The 19,196-nt window shown below is 45.1% G+C and overlaps 2 protein-coding genes across 2 annotated transcripts; one reads left to right on the forward strand and one right to left on the reverse strand.

Annotated features, from left to right (window-relative positions):
* Positions 1 to 225: 225 nt before the first annotated feature.
* lg23h10orf88 (linkage group 23 C10orf88 homolog) lies at positions 226 to 5,108 on the reverse strand. Its single transcript, XM_029629082.2, has 6 exons — positions 4,500 to 5,108; positions 4,037 to 4,234; positions 2,298 to 2,367; positions 1,903 to 2,103; positions 1,308 to 1,672; positions 226 to 928 (listed from the first exon to the last, which is right to left on the reverse strand). The coding sequence occupies exons 1-6, from the start codon at positions 4,658 to 4,660 to the stop codon at positions 721 to 723; spliced, it is 1,203 nt and encodes a 400-aa protein (XP_029484942.1). The 5' UTR covers positions 4,661 to 5,108; the 3' UTR covers positions 226 to 720.
* Positions 5,109 to 5,796: 688 nt separating this feature from the next.
* LOC115106395 (prolyl 4-hydroxylase subunit alpha-1-like) lies at positions 5,797 to 19,177 on the forward strand. The gene is made up of 15 exons (XM_029629083.2): positions 5,797 to 5,950; positions 7,883 to 7,989; positions 8,217 to 8,313; positions 9,359 to 9,510; positions 10,032 to 10,169; positions 10,633 to 10,881; positions 11,141 to 11,352; positions 11,780 to 11,956; positions 12,594 to 12,664; positions 15,297 to 15,396; positions 15,945 to 15,998; positions 16,197 to 16,262; positions 16,460 to 16,528; positions 16,639 to 16,735; positions 16,908 to 19,177. The coding sequence occupies exons 2-15, from the start codon at positions 7,905 to 7,907 to the stop codon at positions 16,976 to 16,978; spliced, it is 1,638 nt and encodes a 545-aa protein (XP_029484943.1). The 5' UTR covers positions 5,797 to 5,950; positions 7,883 to 7,904; the 3' UTR covers positions 16,979 to 19,177.
* Positions 19,178 to 19,196: the final 19 nt, after the last annotated feature.

Below are 19,196 nucleotides of genomic sequence, written 5' to 3' on the forward strand. Positions count from 1 at the left end.
CAGCAATGGAGCCCTCTGTAATGTAGTAATGGAGTCCTACCAAAGACACGAAACCAACGGCTCCACCTAGTGCTTCTCCTTTACCAACATAAACATTTCATGTTTTACATTACAGAGGAATGAATATGTTTAGCAGGTGTGGACTGGAGAGCAGGTATTGTTAGATTCTTTAAAAAAAAGAAGTTATTTTTATACCCTTGCACATAAAATAAACATATTCTGTAGTTTTGTTACAGTATAAATATATTTATTTTCACTCTTGATCATACAGTGCAGTTATTTAAACCAGTCTGTTAATACACAGAATATGAAAGGGAGTCAAATTTACAACAGTTAGACATTATTTTACAAACATGCACAAGTGGTAAAACTACAGTAAAATAAGCAGCTCGTCTCTGGGGAGTTGGGTGATTGGGTTCAGGTTATTGGTCGCAGCCAGTGTAGGGGCTGTGCATGGGGCTGGGGATAAGGTAGGGGCTGGAGTCAGTGGGGGCTAGGGCTGGGGATAAGGTAGGGGCTGGAGTCAGTGGGGGCTAGGGCTGGGGATAAGGTAGGGGCTGGAGTCAGTGGGGGCTAGGGCTGGGGATAAGGTAGGGGCTGGAGTCAGTGGGGGCTAGGGCTGGGGATAAGGTAGGGGCTGGAGCCAATGAAATGGGCTAAAGTCAGTGGGGGCTGGGGTAGGGGATGTGGCAGGGGCTGTGGCTTGGGTAGAGGCCAGAGTTAGTGCAGGGCCTGAGGCTGGTCAGGCGTTGGTGCTGTGGTCTTGAGGTGGTTAAGGGGAAGGGCCAGGGTCTGCAGTAAGGCCGTTTCCAGGCGCAGCTGCATGGCATCCAGTCGCTGGTCCATGTGTTCCATCAGCCTCCTCTCCATCTCGCCCAGACATCTCTCCAGGACATGCTCCAGCCCTCTGCAGCATGCATGCTCCTGCCTGCAAGACGATCCATCACAGAATAGGTTTTCAGAAGAATTAAAGTACCTCCCTTTGGTGCTGTCGCCCTCCCAATGTTAACATTGCCCTTGAACATATCCTCGCTATCCTCACAGGTTTCACTGGACCGGGAGTTTTCCCTGACAACAAGACCTTTACGGTCATACAGACACAAACATTTCCTGGAACATAAACAGACACACCACAATGCCGCCATAACCATTACCAAACCCAGACAGACATGGTCAGCCCTGACATCCCCCATCCACTTGACTCCTAACCACAACATCTGGACGCCATTCTACTCCAACCACACCATGTAAACGTTCAGAGGGAGTTTTACATTGTAGTTAGACCCACCACCAGTCATCATACTCACCGCGGGCCGTTGGATGTCTTTGAGGCATCCTCGATGCGGAGCTGCGTCACCTGCCCACACACACTCTGCAGCATAGGGAGCAAGTCTGGGCTGATGCATGGCCTCCGTCCTCCTGGCTGGCCGTTAAGAAAGGGTGACATCATGTCTGCCAGGCCGGTGTGAGTATCGCAGGCTGCACGAGACTGGGGCCATGGATCTGAGGAGGCAGAGTCAGACATCTCGTCTGGCTGGAGGCTAGTGTTGACTGAGGGGTGTTGAATGTCAGCTGGAGCTGAAGAGGGTCCGTTAGTTACTCTAGCAAGAGCAGAGAGAGCCCCACTGCTCACGAGGAGGGGCAGAAACCCACTCAGTGAGTCAGCTTTGTTCTGGAAAAAAAATACCAAAGAGCTCGGATTTACCATACAATACAGCGATTGTCTTTGGTGTTCTCTGTTCACTAGTCTTGAGCTTTTCGCTATCTGACAGCCATCTTGGTGGGTAGAAGAATGAACAATACAATACAATACGAGCCAGTGTCTCCTGTGTCATTTTCCACTGAGGCTTCTATTGACTGGTATTGGTGACTGTGGTGCATTGACGTCAGCGGAGAACCCACCTTCTGCTGAAACTGGACCATGTTCATGAGGCTCTGGGCCCCCGGTGAGAGGCTGGCGCCCATCTCCTCCACCATGGACTGCACACGGAGCATGTCGATGCTGGGCCCCAGGCTCAGAGAGCAGTCCACAGGTGTCCGTGTCTGTAGGCCCATCACGACCCGAGCCACAGCAACGCTCCCTCGCCCACCAAGAGACAGCAGCTGAGAAAACACAGAGGTTAGGCCAAGAAAGGGCACCACCCATAATAACCCTAACTAGACAGGTAAATGGGATGAGTCAATAGATTTCACGTTCCCAGAGACATTGCTATGTGCTAGTAGAGAATAAACAGGAACGGGACTGAAGTAGTAACAGAAACTACTGTTGATTTGAAAGCTGTGGTTGACATGCATACCTTCACCTCACATGATGCGGCAGGGGACTCCAATATTAAGTGTTTCCTGTAGAAGGGTCCTCTCTCTGCACTGAAAAGCAAAACAAAAAATGTGTTTAATAAGGACGTACCACATTACACCCAATTATCATACTGTACCCATTTTTCACTTTAAAATTAAAAAACATTAATTACTAAGTTAAACCATACAACTCCATGCACAAGGAATGCTTTTAATAATTTACTCAGAAATGTTTATACAAAAACAACATTTACTGGACAAACTGTGCAGATGCAAAGTTTAGTAACAGAATTTCTGTCAAATCTGTCTGTTTTTTTTATGTGACCACGCTTCCCAAAAGCGTAAATATCTGCTCTGGATTAAGTTTAAAAAATGTCTGCAGAAAGAATGGTGTGTCAGCTATGACATGACAGCTTAACTTAAAAAAAAAAAAAAAAATTGTTGTTAATGTTAAGTGGGTTATTGAACTACAGTATTGCAGTAATAGAACTTCATCATGGGTCCCCGATCTGTACTACACAGAAATGCATAATTATGGATATGAATATCAGTCTCTTCATGGTGATGTATCATGTATAGGTACACAACAAAAAAAGGTAAAAATAAGTAATACTCTCCTTTTCATATTTGGCATTATTCTACACACGGGCTATTATTTACATATTCCCTACATATACACACACTGCCGTTCAAAAGTTGAGGCCACTTAGACATGTCCTTGTTTTTGAAAGGCAACATTTTTTGTCCTTTAAAATATCAAATTGATCAGAAATACAGTGTAGACATTGTTAATGTTGTGAATGACTATTGGAGCTGGAAACGACTGATATCTACATAGGCCCATTATCAGCAACCATCACTCCTGTGTTCCAATGGCACATTGTGTTAGCTAATCCAAGTTTATAATTTTAAAAGGCTAATTTATCATTAGAAAAACCTTTTGCAATTATGTTATCACAGCTGAAAACTGTTGTTCTGATTAAAGAAGAAATAAAACTGGCCTTTAGACTAGTTGAGTATCTGGAGCATCAGCATTTGTGGGTTCGATTACAGGCTCAAAATGTCCAGAAACAAAGTACTTTCTTCTGAAACTGGTCAATATATTATTGTTTTGAGAAATTATGGCTATTCCATACGAGAAATTGCCAAGAAACTGAAGATCTCGTACAATTACTCCCTTCACAGAACAGAGCAAACTGGCTCTAACCAGAATAGAAAGAGGTGCACAACTGAGCAAGAGGACAAGTACACTAGAGTGTCTAGTTTGAGAAACAGACGCCTCACAAGTCCTCAACTGGCAGCTTCATTAAATAGTACCCGCAAAACACCAGTCTCAACGTCAACCGTGAAGAGAAGACTCCGGGATGCTGGCCTTCTAGGCAGAGTTCCTCTGTCCAGTGTCTGTGTTCTTTTGCCCATCTTAATCTTTTTATTGGCCCGTCTGAGATAAGTCTTTTTCTTTGCAACTCTGCCTAGAAGGTCAGCATCCCAGAGTCGCCTCTTCACAATTAGCCTTTTAAAATGATAAACTTGGATTAGCTAACACAACAAGCCATTGGAACACAGGAGTGACGGTTGCTGATAATGGGCCTCTGTCCGCCTATGTAGATATTCCATTAGAAAATCAGTCATAACCAGCTATAATAGTCATTTACAAAAAAAAAGTTGCTTTCCTTTCAAAAACAAGGACATTTCTAAGTGACACCAAACTTATATATATATATATATACACACACACCTGTCAGGCTGTGTGTTGGGGTCTCTTTCCCCGCGACTGGTGCCACAGTAGTCCCCAGCCTGGGAGTAGACCTCGATTGTGCGGGCCTCGCTGGTCACCAGCAGGCTGGTGATGAGGGCAGGGCAGTGGGGTGCACAGCACAGGGTGATGACACACGGAGACCCCTGCTCAACCTGCTCCAGGAGCACTGGAACATACCTGAGGACAAACAAGAGAGTGATCAAAATGTCAAAGGGTAGCAGTGTTTTTATTAAGAAAATCAAGGATTTTAATATCGATGCTGTAACTATTCTAGAGAGTGGAAGTTAGTCTAGATTGCTAACTATGACCGTCTGGGGCTTCCTGGAACGTTTCAATGAGTTAAGGCATGCACAACCCGTTTATGTGTGGTCATTTAAAGGTCGACGATGTCACTGCGGTATGGGATTGTCTGTCAGTGGAGAAGATAAACATGGTGTCTTACCCGTTTGGTGTGTCTCTGTCGATCTGACTGATGTCAGTGTCGATACTTGACTGTACTGGGAGAAGGATGTCAGAGAGTTGGCGCTCCTGTGATTTGCAAGCCCATGACGTGTGCCCGTTGACAGGTCCATCTTTGCTTGTACTCACGTCAATACTGGCCATGATGATGACCGCTTTCCCTAAACGTAATGCCTATCTGGCCTTGGGTAGCGAACTATCTAGCCAAATGGACTAGTAAAATACAAAACAGATTCCTCTTCTACAGCACAGTGACGTTATGAACAAATGCTGGGGCAGAAACGGTTATTTCAGTCACACTGTTGGTTTGTCTGTGCCAGCCGGTAACCGTGCAAAAATATATCAAGCAATCCTATCGACTCTCAAGGAAATGCTAGCTAACGTTAGCATGTTAGCTAGCATACAGGCGGCCCGTCCATTCTTGGGTCAATGGATGGAAACGTCAGTTAAAACGCTACAATTCATACCTTACAATTACATCAACCAATCGTTTTAGAAAGCAGATCTGGCGACCAGACGACTAACTAGCTGGCAACTTCGATGAAAGCACGGCTCGTTTATGATGTTACACCACCAATGAAGCACTTCCGGGTTACGCTTTTTTCCCCCTTCTGTGGATCGGTTTCTACTAAATAGCACAGCCACAAACTGAGAATTAGCCTCAGGCCGATCGTTCAAAAATCATAAAAACGAATTAATTTTTGGTCTTAATTTAAGATTAGGGCTAGACATAATGTTAGCCTTGTGGTTAAGTTTAATCTTAAAATCAGATTTTAATAAGAGAAATTGTAGAAATAGGTCATACGACTTTGTGGCTGTGTTGACTAGCGACGACCCTGTGGATCTTCTACTTCTGTAGAACGCTTTTCTTTCTTCCTTCAAAATAAGAGTCCAAACCAGTAGACTGTATAAATGAATAATGATAGTAGTAACCATCCAATTACATATATTATCATGCAATTATTAGCTAACTATTAATTAATGGTGACATTTCGTGGATGAAAAACAAAACAAATTCTATTAAAAACAACATTAAAAAATATATTAAATATTTTTTTAAACAACATTTAAAAACAAAGGAAAACAACTAGCCTTAAACATGTTATTTATTTTCCCTCTTTTTTTTATTTTTAACATGCTGTTTTATTGAAAGACTGACTCTGGAGTAGTTTTGAGTGAATTTACCATAGACATTAAAACCAGGGCACAGATTTACACAGCACAACTGTATTTCACTCACTGTTTAAATCCAACCGCCAGGTGGCGACATTCACCATCCTGTATAATGGCAATAAAGAGAAAATGGAAACCGGTACATAAACCTACCAGTTAACCGCAGCCGAGTTCAAAATACCCAGGATTTTGAGAAAACAGCGGTGGCATTCGACGTGGGGATTTTAACCCTCTTCCGAAAGCAGTGCTGAGCGGAATAAGGTACCGAAATATGTCATTGATTTTCTATATTACTGCATGATATTGCTCACTGAAGTATTAGAGGAACGTTAGTCACTATGACCATTCGTTTTGGTCTGCTGCATCACTCTCTGAAATAACACCTTGATGTTACGGCTATTTTACATTGTAAAATTGCCAGTCACATCGTTGTTGTAAATTGAACAATAGATTTGAGTTATTTTAATTTTATCGCAGCTGATATTTGGCCTGCTGTACAGTAGGAACAAAATGTGTTACGGTATAAAAAAAGAACGTTTTGTGTCGCAGCTGCAGTAAAATTTAGCTATGCGCGGAGTCTTTTAAATGTTTAATCTCCTTAGTGTTTATTTGCTTGCTACGTGTGACAACAACATGTTGCTGGAAACAATTGGTTGATACATTGTTGCATACATGTCGCACATCCTCCGCTGACAAAGATTTCTTCACATGTTGCAACGCCGAGAATGTTGGCATTTCAAGAGTAGATAATTGCCTAATTAGAACGTTCAGAAACATATCTGCAAGCACATAAAAAAATGTGTTAAAACATAAATTTGCAGTCAACTCTAGTTTTTGGCATTATGGTTTACTCCAAGACTAGGGAATCTATTTTGATGGTGCTCCCAAAAATCCCTGCGATGGGGGGAGGGGCATGTACGTGGCAGTCTTTTCTCCCTGAATTATACTCCCTGGTTTGAACCTCTCCACAATTGTAGGGTCCTTGCTGTCTGGGAGCCTTGGGATGTCCATACTCTCCATTGAATTTTAAATGTATTATATAAATTACACTTATTATTTGAGTGAACAGTAATAACAGACACAGATGCATCACCTCTGCATGTCCTCACCAGTTTTCTTAATCTAATAGCTCTTTGTAGTCTTGTTGGGTCACATCTCACACATTCCTGACCTTTTGATGAAAGACCTACTTTCCATTTACCTAGATAGGGTTGGGTGATAGGTCATCTGCCCTGGGCCTCTGTTCACCTGTTGCACATCTGTTTCAAGGGTACCTACCTATCCAAAATCAAATCCAGACCATCATAAAAGGAAATGAACCTCATTGGCCTATTTATTTACAGCACCTACTGCCAGCCGTTTGTGTGAACTTGTGTACTCTCCCAGATATTTGATTGTACTCTCCCAGGTATTTGATTGTACTCTCCCAGGTATTTGATTGTACTCTCCCAGGTATTTGATTGTACTCTCCCAGGTATTTGATTATACTCTCCCAGGTATTTGATTGTACTCTCCCAGGTATTTGATTGTACTCTCCCAGGTATTTGATTGCCCGTCGTAAATACTTGAGCGACCCAAAAGGGAAATCAAGCCTTTCCCTTCCACCTCGGCCTCCGCCCCCTCTGCTCCTTGCTCTCCTTGGGATGCAGCTGCTGCTCTCACTGTCCGGCTTGTTCTCTGTCATCCTAAAGCCTCAAATGCCCTCTGGTCAAACGGAGTACTGACCTGTTAGCTAGATATGTAGTTAAAATATGTTTTTAATAGACAAAGCAATTTAAAATCCCCGCTTTGAGTCTATTACGTTTATTTATTTATTTTATTTTAGCAGCAGCATGGCTGACACAGTAGTAGTTGTGTAAAGAACGAAGGCCTTGTGAGCGCAGTGAAAAGGGTCATGCAGGGTGCGTGAGCTGGCGGTGGCTGTATATTCACTTGGTGGGTTCTGAAGGCAAGTCTGGCAAAGCCGTATCCCCAGCGTGGGCAACACATTTTTACAAGCTTCTGCTCAGCCACTTAGCATGCTGAGACTCGCAGAAGTATTTTAATTGGTGCTGTTAGTTTCATACAAATATGTCTTTCAGAAGATTCCTGTCATGAGATCACCAGTGGATAGTGTGTCCAAGTGCCCTTACATCTCACAGGTATTAATATGATATGTAACGGACTAACAACTCATCTACCTCGTTTTTACAGACCCCTGTGCGGCAGTGTAAAGATGGAGTTGAGGGGAGTCTGTTGTGTGTTGTTGACCTGTCTATTCTACACATCCTCTGCAGACAAAGATTTCTTCACTTCCATCGGTAGGTTAAATTCCTCTCCTTTCATGAATATCTCTCTGTTGATCCCTTTATTCAGTAGTTTCATCGCTTCCAGCCTGTCTTGGTCACAAACATTGGCTTGAACAGCATTGCTCCTTGTGAAATTCGTTGTTTATCACCGACATAAACATTACTAACATATCTAAAATGTTCAACGCATAGAAGAACTAGTACAACTTTTGACCCCTGTGTTTCACTGTGTTCACTAGGTCAGATGACCGATCTGCTGTACACAGAGAAGGACCTGGTCACCTCTCTGAAGGATTACATCAGAGCTGAGGAGGACAAACTAGAGCAGGTCAAAAAGTGAGAGGAGAGCCCCGGTGCATAGGCAGTCTCTTTTATATCTCTCCATCTTTCTCCCACAGTCACAGGCAGGTTATAAAGTGAGAGGAGGGCCCCGGTGCATAGGCAGTCTCTTTTTTATATCTCTCCATCTTTCTCCCACAGTCACAGGCTCTGGCAGGTTATAAAGTGAGAGGAGAGCCCCGGTGCATAGGCAGTCTCTTTTTTTATATCTCTCCATCTTTCTCCCACAGTCACAGGCTCTGGCAGGTTATAAAGTGAGAGGAGAGCCCCGGTGCATAGGCAGTCTCTTTTTTATATCTCTCCATCTTTCTCCCACAGTCACAGGCTCTGGCAGGTTATAAAGTGAGAGCCCCAATACCCAGATAGCTACTCTCTCTTTCTTGGTCACGTTGCTCTCTCCCACAAGGCACCATGCTATAAAGACTGTCAAAGAGAGGAATGTACATCACAGGGGGTTGGTGGCACCTTAATTGGGGAGGATGGGCTCGTGGTAATGTCTGGAGCGGAATCAGTGGAATGGTATCAAATACATCAAACACATAGTTTCCAGGTGTTTGATGCCGTTCCATTTGCTCCATCCCGGCCATTACCCTGAGCTGTCCTCCCCTCACCAGCCTCCTGTGGTGTACATATCCTGCTTCACGACACCACCTGGATCTGTAACATGTCTTTAGAGGGTGTCATATTGCCATGTCTCTAGCTTACAATGGGCCTGGCTAACCAGAGACCTAGTTTCTCTGGCTATGAAGATGGCACAATAAACCAACAGAGTGTGTCAAGTGCAGGACATGATATAACTGTTCTCTTTGTTTTGCCTTCCGGGGGTGTGTGTGTGTGCATGAGTTCATATATGAAGTTGCATGTCATATGTAAACGTGCATATGAAAATGATTCACCGTTTGCTTCTGAGTCACTTGTTTTTTTCTTTCTTTGTTTATTAGTCAGATGATTCACAGGGTACAGTGAAATTCTTAAGTTCCAACAGTGCAGGTCAAGAGGAGTAGCCTATATTGAATGCCTTTTCCCTACATGGTGTGTCCAGGTGGGCTGAGAAGCTGGATGTGTTGTCGGCCACAGCCACTCAGGACCCAGAAGGCTTCCTGGGCCACCCGGTCAACGCCTTCAAGCTGATGAAGAGGCTCAACACAGAGTGGGGAGAGCTGGAGAGCCTGGTTCTCAAGGACATGTCTGATGGTCAGGGTTACTCACACGCCTCTATTCTAATGACTATAAATACTATGTTACCACATACAGATTCAATTATTGCTAAGTGCTAATTTGACAACTTAATAAACTAAAATAAAAACAATATAATCAGTCATGTTGCATTTTAAGCAATCACGGAAGTGATGTAACAGGGTCTGTTTTCTACAGAGATGAATGAAATAACAGAGGCTCACATAGATGACGGCCTCCAATCACTTACCACATTCCTCGTTTTGCGAAGTTCACCGTATTGTACATTTGCTCTCCAATATTTATTGTTTTGTATGCATGTTCATTAGCAGAGTACACACAATCCCCTTTTTAGCTTCAGAGTAGATTGTGCTGATTTATTGGCACATATAACCATGTAGTGCGCCATAGTTTTACAAACTCAGTGGCTAGTGCTAAAACAATGACGTCATACCATTTGTTCTCCTAGCATCTATACCACCCTGTGTGAAGATGGTAGAATTTGAGGTTCCTAACCATCTTTCCTTCCCGTACTTCAGGGTTCATCTCTAACCTGACCATCCAGAGACAGTACTTCCCCAATGATGACGACCAGACTGGGGCAGCCAAGGCCCTGATGAGGCTTCAGGACACCTACCGGCTGGACACGCACACCATATCCTCAGGAGAGCTTCCTGGTGAGTGGGGCTGGGAGGTAGAGGCTAGGGGCTCAGGGCATCTACTGGCTAGACACGCTCACCATCTCCACGGGGGAACTGCCTAGTGAGGGCCAGGCGGGGAGAGGCTGACTAGGGGCTTAGGGCATCTACTGGCTAGACACGCTCACCATCTCCACGGGGGAACTGCCTAGTGTGGGCCAGGCGGAGAGAGGCTGACTAGGGGCTTAGGGCATGCGGTGGGAGCTTCATACCAGGACTGGATTAGCAGCGGACGTGTTGCCGTTAGAGGTTCTGTTAGAGCTTCAGTGATGGCTGCTCATACTGTTGCAGGGGGAAATCGTGCACCGTGCTCACCACATGCAGTGGAGCACCCCATTTAGTCCACATGGATGCTTGAAATGCCATATAAGTGAACTGCATGCAAATGCTGCTGAGATGGAGATGTGTGTGTCACTCTGCACATGTTAACATCTACACACAGGAACCAATAAGGATGTCGCTATGAGCCCTATGACAGTGGAGGACTGCTTTGAGCTGGGGAAGATCGCCTACTCTGATGCCGACTACTACCACACAGAGCTGTGGATGGAGCAGGCCCTGAAACAGCTGGACGGGGGAGAGGAGTCCACCGTGGACATGGTGACCATCCTGGACTACCTCAGCTACTCCATCTACCAGCAGGGGGAGCTAGAGAGAGCCTTGGACTACACCAAGAGACTACTCAAATTGGGTGAGTGGAGACAGCTGTAGTACTTGTACATTATGTAATACTTTTGAAATGTATACTTTGTCTGAATCTATAACTGAAAGCGGGGTCACCTCCCTTTGGCTTTCACCAGTCCCACCTAGTCAGATTACTGAAATACATTTTTATGTACTGTCACCCAAGTATGTGTACAATATTTGTTTTTCATGTCTTGATTGTACTGCGCAGGCCAATACTGAGTAGACTCATCTTCTGTCCTAACCGAGTCTGTTGTGTTTCTCAGACTCTGCCCACCAGCGAGCCAACGGCAACCTGAAGTACTTTGAGTACCAGCTGGCCAAGCAGAACAAGGTGGAGGCGGAGGAGGGCCAGAAGGAGAAGGAGAAGAGAGAGCGGGAGAAGAGAGAGGCATCTGACAAGAAGGGCAGACCTGCAGACTACCTGCCTGAGAGGAGGAAATATGAACAGCTGTGTCGCGGCGAAGGCATCAAGATGGTGAGAGCCACTAACTGTACCACAAGAGGTTGGTGGAACCTTAATTGGGGAGGACCGTCGCATGGTAATGGCTGGAATGGAATTAGTGGAATGGTATCAAACGCTTGGTTTCCATGTGTTTGATGCCATTCCGTTTGCTTTGTTCCAGCCATTATTATGAGCCGTCTTCTGCTCAGCAGCCTCCACTGAACTGTACTAACCAGTGGCTGGTGGCACTTTAAATCGGAGGACAGACTCGTAGTAATGGCTGGAATGGAATACATTGAAAGGTATCAAACGCATAGTTTCCATTTGTTTGATTCCATTCAATCCTTTCCAGCCATTCCTATGAACTGTCCTCCCCTCACCAGCCTCCACTGGCTAACACACATGCACAGCTGCTAATGGCTATGTATTTTAAGTCCTAGTCCTCTCTTCCATCTTTCAGACCCCTCGTCGCCAGAGTCGTATGTTCTGTCGTTACTCTGACAACAACCACCACCCCCTGTACGTGCTGGGTCCCGTCAAGCAGGAGGACGAGTGGGACCGCCCACGCATCATCCGTTACCACGACATCCTCTCCAATAGCGAGATCGAGAAGGTTAAAGAGCTGGCCAAACCCAGGGTGAGTTCAAAGTTCAACCTCCGGGGGAAGACGGGGTCTGGCGTGTGGTTTTCCAGAATTATAATGAATTATAATAAGGATAATTTTGGGGGGGAAATGATGCAACACTAGGTGTGGTAGACACTAAGATGCATGCTGCCATAAGAAGACTGGGGATGCCCACCCTGCACGAGGACCTGACTGTGTTCCCGTGTGTGTGTTTGTTTGTTACAAACTGGCTGGATAAGAGCAACATCCCATTTGTTTGGCACATACAGTAGTTTTTGATAGCTCCGTTAGATTTAGAGGTGAGTTTTGACTCAGCAAAGAACATCACCTCTAATGGTCATAACTGAATCGAGTGGTCATAACTGAATCGAGTGGTCATAACTGAATCGAGTGGTCATAACTGAATTATAGCTTCATATCAACACATAATTCAGACTTTTGCATAAATCGTGTATTAATGTAAATGATAGAGATCCATAACTCAAGCTAGAGTTCAGCTCTTGGAGAGGGTAAGGGGGCCCAGCAGGGACACACAGCACAGACTTAATGTAGCCTCGTAGTGTATGTGGGTCCAGCAGCCAGTCAGTGTGTAACAGGGATTGTCCCTGTAACCCATGTCCTCTCTGCCGGTTGGCTGTTGGCTCCACAGCTGCGCCGGGCCACCATCTCCAACCCCATTACTGGTGTGCTGGAGACCGCCCACTATCGCATCAGCAAGAGGTAAGTCCAGCAGGCAGGGATGGGCACAGCGCTGTACCCCATACCCCTCCGCACCCCGCATCCTCTCCTTCTGCTTGGGCAGGAACCGTGGCAAGAGCACAACAGCTAATCGGGAACTCTGCGATCTAAGAGTAGAGGGATTATAACGGATTGTAAAATGGACCGTTTGTATGTTTGGGGAAATATTGCTGGAACAAGTAACATTCTTGTGAGATGGTAGACACTTTGGGTATATTGGAAGCTAGGTTGATTTTGAAGGTGTAATTCAGTCCCTCTGGGCCTGTGCTCTTGCCAAGATGTCCCGCCACTGCTTTGATCATAACAAGAGGGAGGAACAGGAGTCCAGTACCTGCTTGTTATGACTCCCTTAACAGTAGTCGGGGTGCGACCAGGCCAGTTTAATATCTTCTACCTTTGGTAATGTCTCATTTAAGTTTTAGCTGTGACCATTACAAGTTGCAAGTCGTGTACTGCGATGGTTTTAGACCTGATGGTCCGCATGCCCTGGCCTAGCGTCAGTCTGTCTCTCATACAGTTGCTTGATAATTCAGTGATGTCTCGATCTCTCTGTCTCTGTCCTCCTCACTGTGATCTGTGGCTGTAATGTGAACCGTCTGGGATACTAGCTAAGGTGTGCCACCGTGCATGACCCCCAAACTGGGAAACTCACTACAGCGCATTAGTCTCCAAGAGGTAAGGGGTCAAAGGTGACAGAGAGGGGCCTGCATGAGGCCCTGTCTGCCCTGCTCATCCCTACCTCTCACCCCCTTTTGTGGAACTTTACTTACGGATACACCTACCTCTCCACCTCTCACCTCCTACTGCAATGACATCACTTCCTCTCCTCTCCAACCCATCAGATGATTGACATTATCGACATGACAATCCATGCAGTGGCAAGCGCAGTTTTTCCTGCTCTTTTTCTTTGAAAACAGGAGTTTTTCTGTTATCTTGGTGCAGGCTCTGGTGTATCTTACAGAATGACGTTTCAGTGTATGGGTAGAATCTCCTCTTGTAGAAAGGGGTCTGCCTGCCTATTTGTTCCCTTCAAGCCTGTTTAATGTGGCGTGGCTATAGAGCGTCCCCTTGTGGGAATAGATTAACTGCAGTTGATGAGCAAATGGAAACATGGTGATCTTCCTCTGTTCCTCTGACCCCAGATTTCAGCTTCATTACACCAATTAACCTAAATTAGCCAAATTTATTCAGCATTTAACTCATAAAACCTGCTCAATGTGTTTATGAATTATCTTAGGGGCATTTATTTATCAGGGTTCTCAGTTAGGCTCTAGATTTTTCTTCTTGTTAGCTGAATGGTTTAATGAAGCGCTCCGATACAGAACATGTTTTTGTAACCATACAGCTTATATAGCAGCTGAAGGAGTATTTATATCTAAGGATGTCAGCCAGCATTCTGTCCAGACTCTAATGACAGCACTTCCAATCCTGTCTTCCAGTGAAGACACTCGCACATATATACTTCAGAATGAATAGATTGAGGCATTTCCTATTCATCTTTATAACATGCACAGGCTACGCTAATTGAACAAAGGACACACACATTCATGTTAAATGAGGGCGTTAAACAGCGCCTGAGACGTGGGCCTGTCTGACTCGACATGTTTTGAAGTGAGGCTTGGCCCCTACCCAATGAAAGGATGAGATCTTGGTCTCCCCAGTCAACTCTGCTCCCTGCTGGACTCTTACCAGCATCTTCTGTTACTCCCATAGACATTTACATTACATTTAAGTCATTTAGCAGACGCTCTTATCCAGAGCGACTTACAAATTGGTGCTTTCACCTTATGACATCCAGTGGAACAGCCACTTTACAATAGTGCATCTAGGTCTTTTAAGGGGGGGGGAGAAGGATTACTTTATCCTATCCTAGGTATTCCTTAAAGAGGTGGGGTTTCAGGTGTCTCCGGAAGGTGGTGATTGACTCCGCTGTCCTGGCGTCGTGAGGGAGTTTGTTCCACCATTGGGGGGCCAGAGCAGCTTTTCAATCTATATTTATACATTCCAAACGGCAAGGTCTGTAACAGAGGGACAGAAGGGGCCTGGGGTCTGTTTGTTTAAATTAATAACCCTAACTCCTAAATGGCCACTCTTCCTCATAAATGCCCCAACTTCCTTGGTGAGAAAAGTTTGTTTTTAATGTTTTTGCTCTGAGACTGGATAAATATGGAGTTCCCTTTCACCTGTTTCAACCAGCCTGTTTCCTTCTACAGATGTAGAATCCTAATTTGAGCCAGTTTGCTACAGCAAGAAAACAATTCTGCAGCAACAGGAAATGAATTAAAGTGAATTATTATGTGGATCATAATTGTAGGGGTCGATGCATTTTTCGATGCATTTTTTTGTAAGGGAAAATCAAGTCTTCCGACGCATTTTTAAACCTCAAATGCACTACAAGTTTTACATTTCCTGCATTGCAGGGTGATCAAATTAAGATCCTCCATCTGTATACCCCTTCTAACCTACAGTACTACCACATGCTGTCCATGCTGCTATCTTAACTGTTAACTGTGGACACACTAATCTAGCATAACATTATTCAGCTGCCTGGCTGCAATTTTGATGCTAAATAAATATGTATTTTACGACTCAAACTCTCCGTCTCTCATCACAGTGCATGGCTAACCGCCTACGAAGATCCAGTCGTGGACAAGATAAACCAGCGCATTGAGGACATCACCGGCTTGAATGTCAAGACTGCAGAGGAGCTACAGGTAACACAACTGAACATCAGTGTGGCTGAGGGACTTTAGTAGGACTGGAGCACTGGCAGGAGGGGATACCCTGGCAGTACATCTAGTTTAGCAACCAATGATGTGAATATACACTGGCGGGTAGGAGGAGTGTAGGGCCAGTAACCGAAAGGTTGCTGGATCGAATCCCCAAGCTGACGAGGTACAAATCTGTCGCCCTACCCTTGAGCAAGGCAGTTAACCCACTGTTCACCGGGCGCTGAAAACGTGGATGTCGGTTTAAGGCAGCCCCCCGCACCTCTCTGATTCAGAGTTAACTGGGTTAAATGTGGAAAACACATTTCAGTTGAATGCATTCAATTGTACAACTGACTAGGTATCCCCCTTTCCCTTTATACAGTATGCCTATTCTAGAAACTATAAAAACTCAGTGCAAGCAATGAATGCAAAAGGAATCCATTTTACTGCTGTTATCTACTTAGGAAGAGCCTACCAAAGGACTAGATGAGTGTCTCTAATGACAACACAGCATCTGTCACTGAGTTTGTCCTCTGTTCATCTCTCCTCAGGTGGCAAATTACGGCGTGGGCGGGCAATACGAGCCCCACTTTGACTTTGGACGGGTAAACAAGGCTTCTCTTTCTATTCTGGTCAGGGAACTATGACCTTTATGCTGTATGACTGAGAGCCAGTGGGTGACTGTTGATGGCTGGCACACGTGCATCAACTGTTGCTAGTGGGTTCATATGTGGATGGGAGTTTTTCCCTCGACTTCACTGTTAGTGTTATTGAACCTTTGTGTATGTTCCATGTCTTTGTAGAAAGATGAACCGGATGCATTTAAGGAGCTGGGCACCGGGAACCGCATCGCCACCTGGCTCATTTACGTTAGTATTAAGCAATTCACTATTTCAGCTCTAGTTCATAGATTTGGATACAATTTTGGGTCTTCCGTTTTACCCATGTGTGAATCTAATTTCAAAGGTTCAATTTAAAACGAAATGGGTTTCAATGATTTGTTTTTGATAAAGCTCTCGTATTAAAGTGGTGTGATGCGATGGCTTGACGATGCTCTCTGTTGCAGATGAGTGACGTACCTTCAGGGGGAGCCACTGTCTTTACTGATGTGGGAGCTGCAGTGTGGCCCAAAAAGGTGAAACACACAGCTGCGGTGTTCACTTTTAAGTGCGTGATGGGGTTTATTTATTTGACATGTTGATGCTAAATAAAGAGCTTTGTGTATGTGTAAACTGTTCTTTTCAGGGAAGTGCAGTGTTCTGGTATAACCTGTTTGCCAGTGGAGAGGGTGACTACAGCACGCGGCACGCAGCCTGCCCTGTCCTAGTGGGCAACAAGTGGGGTGAGCCGACCTGTCTCTCATTACATCCTATTTCCTACACCCTGAGAACTTCAGGTCTGCCCCGAGGGCAGTGAAACGGTTGTGTCAGGTCCGCTAACGGTTTGCTGCAGCAGTTAACAGTGGGTCCTTGTTTATCACGTCCTCCTGACTTGGTTTCCTCTTCCTTCTCCAGTGTCTAACAAGTGGATGCACGAGCGAGGCCAGGAGTTCAGAAGACGTTGCACTCTGAACGAGTCAGAATGATCCAACGGAATACACTTTTCTCCTCTCATCCCTCTTCCTGGACCCTCCTGACTCTCGGCTCTGTGGGCTGTGAAGTGCCCTCTGACCTCTCGTCCTCCTCTCCAAAACTCAGTGTTCACTGAGGCTCTGGCTGCTCATGTGATGTCACATGTATTTGTAGTTGAAGTGTGTGTGTGAGTGGTTCACCAGTGGGTCCGAAGCACTTCGCTCCCAGTCTGTGCCTTCTGTCATGGGTTTTGCACACTCCGACTGCACAGCTGTCTTAACCTGAGGAACATTTTTATTTCATTCTCACCCTTAACAGGGACTTTGATACAATATATTAAGTTAATTAGAGCAAGCAACACAGCTGCTTATCCCGTTCAACTTCCAACACATTGTTTTGGTGTGCCCTACTCTTTTCCTCTACCTGAAACACTCCTTTTAACCACCATGCCAATCCCTTCCTCCACCCCTTTTAACCATCATGCCAATCCCTTCCTCCACCCCTTTTAACCATCATGCCAATCCCTTCCTCCACTCCTTTTAACCATCACGCCAATCCCTTCCTCCACTCCTTTTAACCATCATGCCAATCCCTTCCTCCACTCCTTTTAACCATCATGCCAATCCCTTCCTCCACTCCTCCTTTTAACCATTAGCGCCAATCCCTTCCTCCACTCCTTTTGAACATCACGCCAATCCCTTCCTCCTCTCCTTTTGAACATCACGCCAATCCCTTCCTCCACTCCTTTTAACCATCACGCCAATCCCTTCCTCCACTCCTTTTAACCACCACGCCAATCCCTTCCTCCACTCCTTTTAACCACCACGCCAATCCCTTCCTCCACTCCTTTTAAACATCACGCCAATCCCTTCCTCCACTCCTTTTAAACATCACTCCAATCCCTTGCTCCACTCCTTTTAAACATCACTCCAATCCCTTCCTCCATTCCTTTTAAACATCACGCCAATCCCTTCCTCCACTCCTTTTAAACATCACGCCAATCCCTTCCTCCACTCCTTTTAACCACCACGCCAATCCCTTCCTCCACTCCTTTTAAACATCACTCCAATACCCACCCCCCACTGCTTCCCAGCACACAGATGACCGAGACCAGTTATAAATGCACTGTCACTGTCCCTCCTTAATAGGTCATAATCAGACCTTCAACTTCAATGGGGGGACATCCCAATGATCCTGTAATCAGGGGTTGATGTTGACCAGAGCCACAAAATGGATGTTCTAACAGGTGTCGGGTTGGACTGGGGCTAGATAGAGGGCTCGTGGGAAGGATGGAGGTTTATTGGTTGGTTGCACTATGACAATCCGGGTTAGATATTAGGACGATACTATATGCAGGCCAGGCTTCTAAATTATGACCGTTGTAATTGTTTATGTGCCTTAAAATATGGCAGTACTACCTGAGGTATTCGATAGGAAAGCATCAATGTGAGGGCAAAGACTTGTTCAATGTTACCATCAAAAGTACAGTATGCACAGGGTCTGGGCTATTATCACACTTGAGGCAATTTTCAGGACAGTGACTATCTAATAGTGTTTGATCCCTATTGCAGAAGGCAATGTTTCCAATCATGGTAAATGCTGCATATATCCACACAATTGTAAATGACCATTCAATATCGCTGCCCCACATCTCCTCTATGCCATGGGGCAATAGCCCCGAAGTCATTCACTCCAGGGCAAACATTACTGCTGCACAGATAAACACTGACATTCAAGCCAATGGTACACTAAGTCCCTCTGTTCCTCCCGTCTCTCCAACTCCTCGTTCTGCCTTGGTGAAATACAGCAGTCTAAGTGCCTACTCATCCGTTTTGTTACAGAAGCAAAGCTCCTACCTAATCATTCATTGGTCTGATAATCAAAGGATTTCATCTCTGAATGAAAGATGGTGCTAAGAATCATTAGGATTATTAATCCCATGCATCACTTCACAGTTTAAGCCCTTTGCTGACCCTGGGAAATCTGTTTAGAGAATGTGGCTATATACACTCCAAAGCAGAAGAGGCTGGTGGGAGGCGATAGGACGGCTCGTTACAATGTCTGGAATGGAAACAACGGGAGCCTATCCTTCCACCAGCCTCCTCTGCTCCAAGGTGCAGTCCTTATTTTATTTGAAATGTAATAATGGGATGTGTGGCCAGATGTTGTACATGTGAGATTCCTGTTTTCTAAATAAATAATTGTTCACTGAAGACTACAGTGTGACATTTG

The sequence above is a fragment of the Oncorhynchus nerka genome, linkage group LG23 (genome assembly GCF_034236695.1).
Source record: "Oncorhynchus nerka isolate Pitt River linkage group LG23, Oner_Uvic_2.0, whole genome shotgun sequence".
Taxonomy (NCBI): domain Eukaryota; kingdom Metazoa; phylum Chordata; class Actinopteri; order Salmoniformes; family Salmonidae; genus Oncorhynchus; species Oncorhynchus nerka.

Coding starts and splice junctions, on each gene's coding strand:
- lg23h10orf88 (XM_029629082.2), bottom strand. CDS start 4,660: ATGGCCAGTATTGACGTGAGTACAAGCAAAGATGGACCTGTCAACGGG. Junction 2,368..4,036: donor CCCAACACACAGCCTGACAG/GTGTGTGTGTAT, acceptor TTTGCTTTTCAG/TGCAGAGAGAGGACCCTTCT. Junction 929..1,307: donor AAGACATCCAACGGCCCGCG/GTGAGTATGATG, acceptor ATCGTCTTGCAG/GCAGGAGCATGCATGCTGCA.
- LOC115106395 (XM_029629083.2), top strand. CDS start 7,905: ATGGAGTTGAGGGGAGTCTGTTGTGTGTTGTTGACCTGTCTATTCTAC. Junction 9,511..10,031: donor TCTCAAGGACATGTCTGATG/GTCAGGGTTACT, acceptor CCCGTACTTCAG/GGTTCATCTCTAACCTGACC. Junction 16,263..16,459: donor TCGCCACCTGGCTCATTTAC/GTTAGTATTAAG, acceptor TCTCTGTTGCAG/ATGAGTGACGTACCTTCAGG.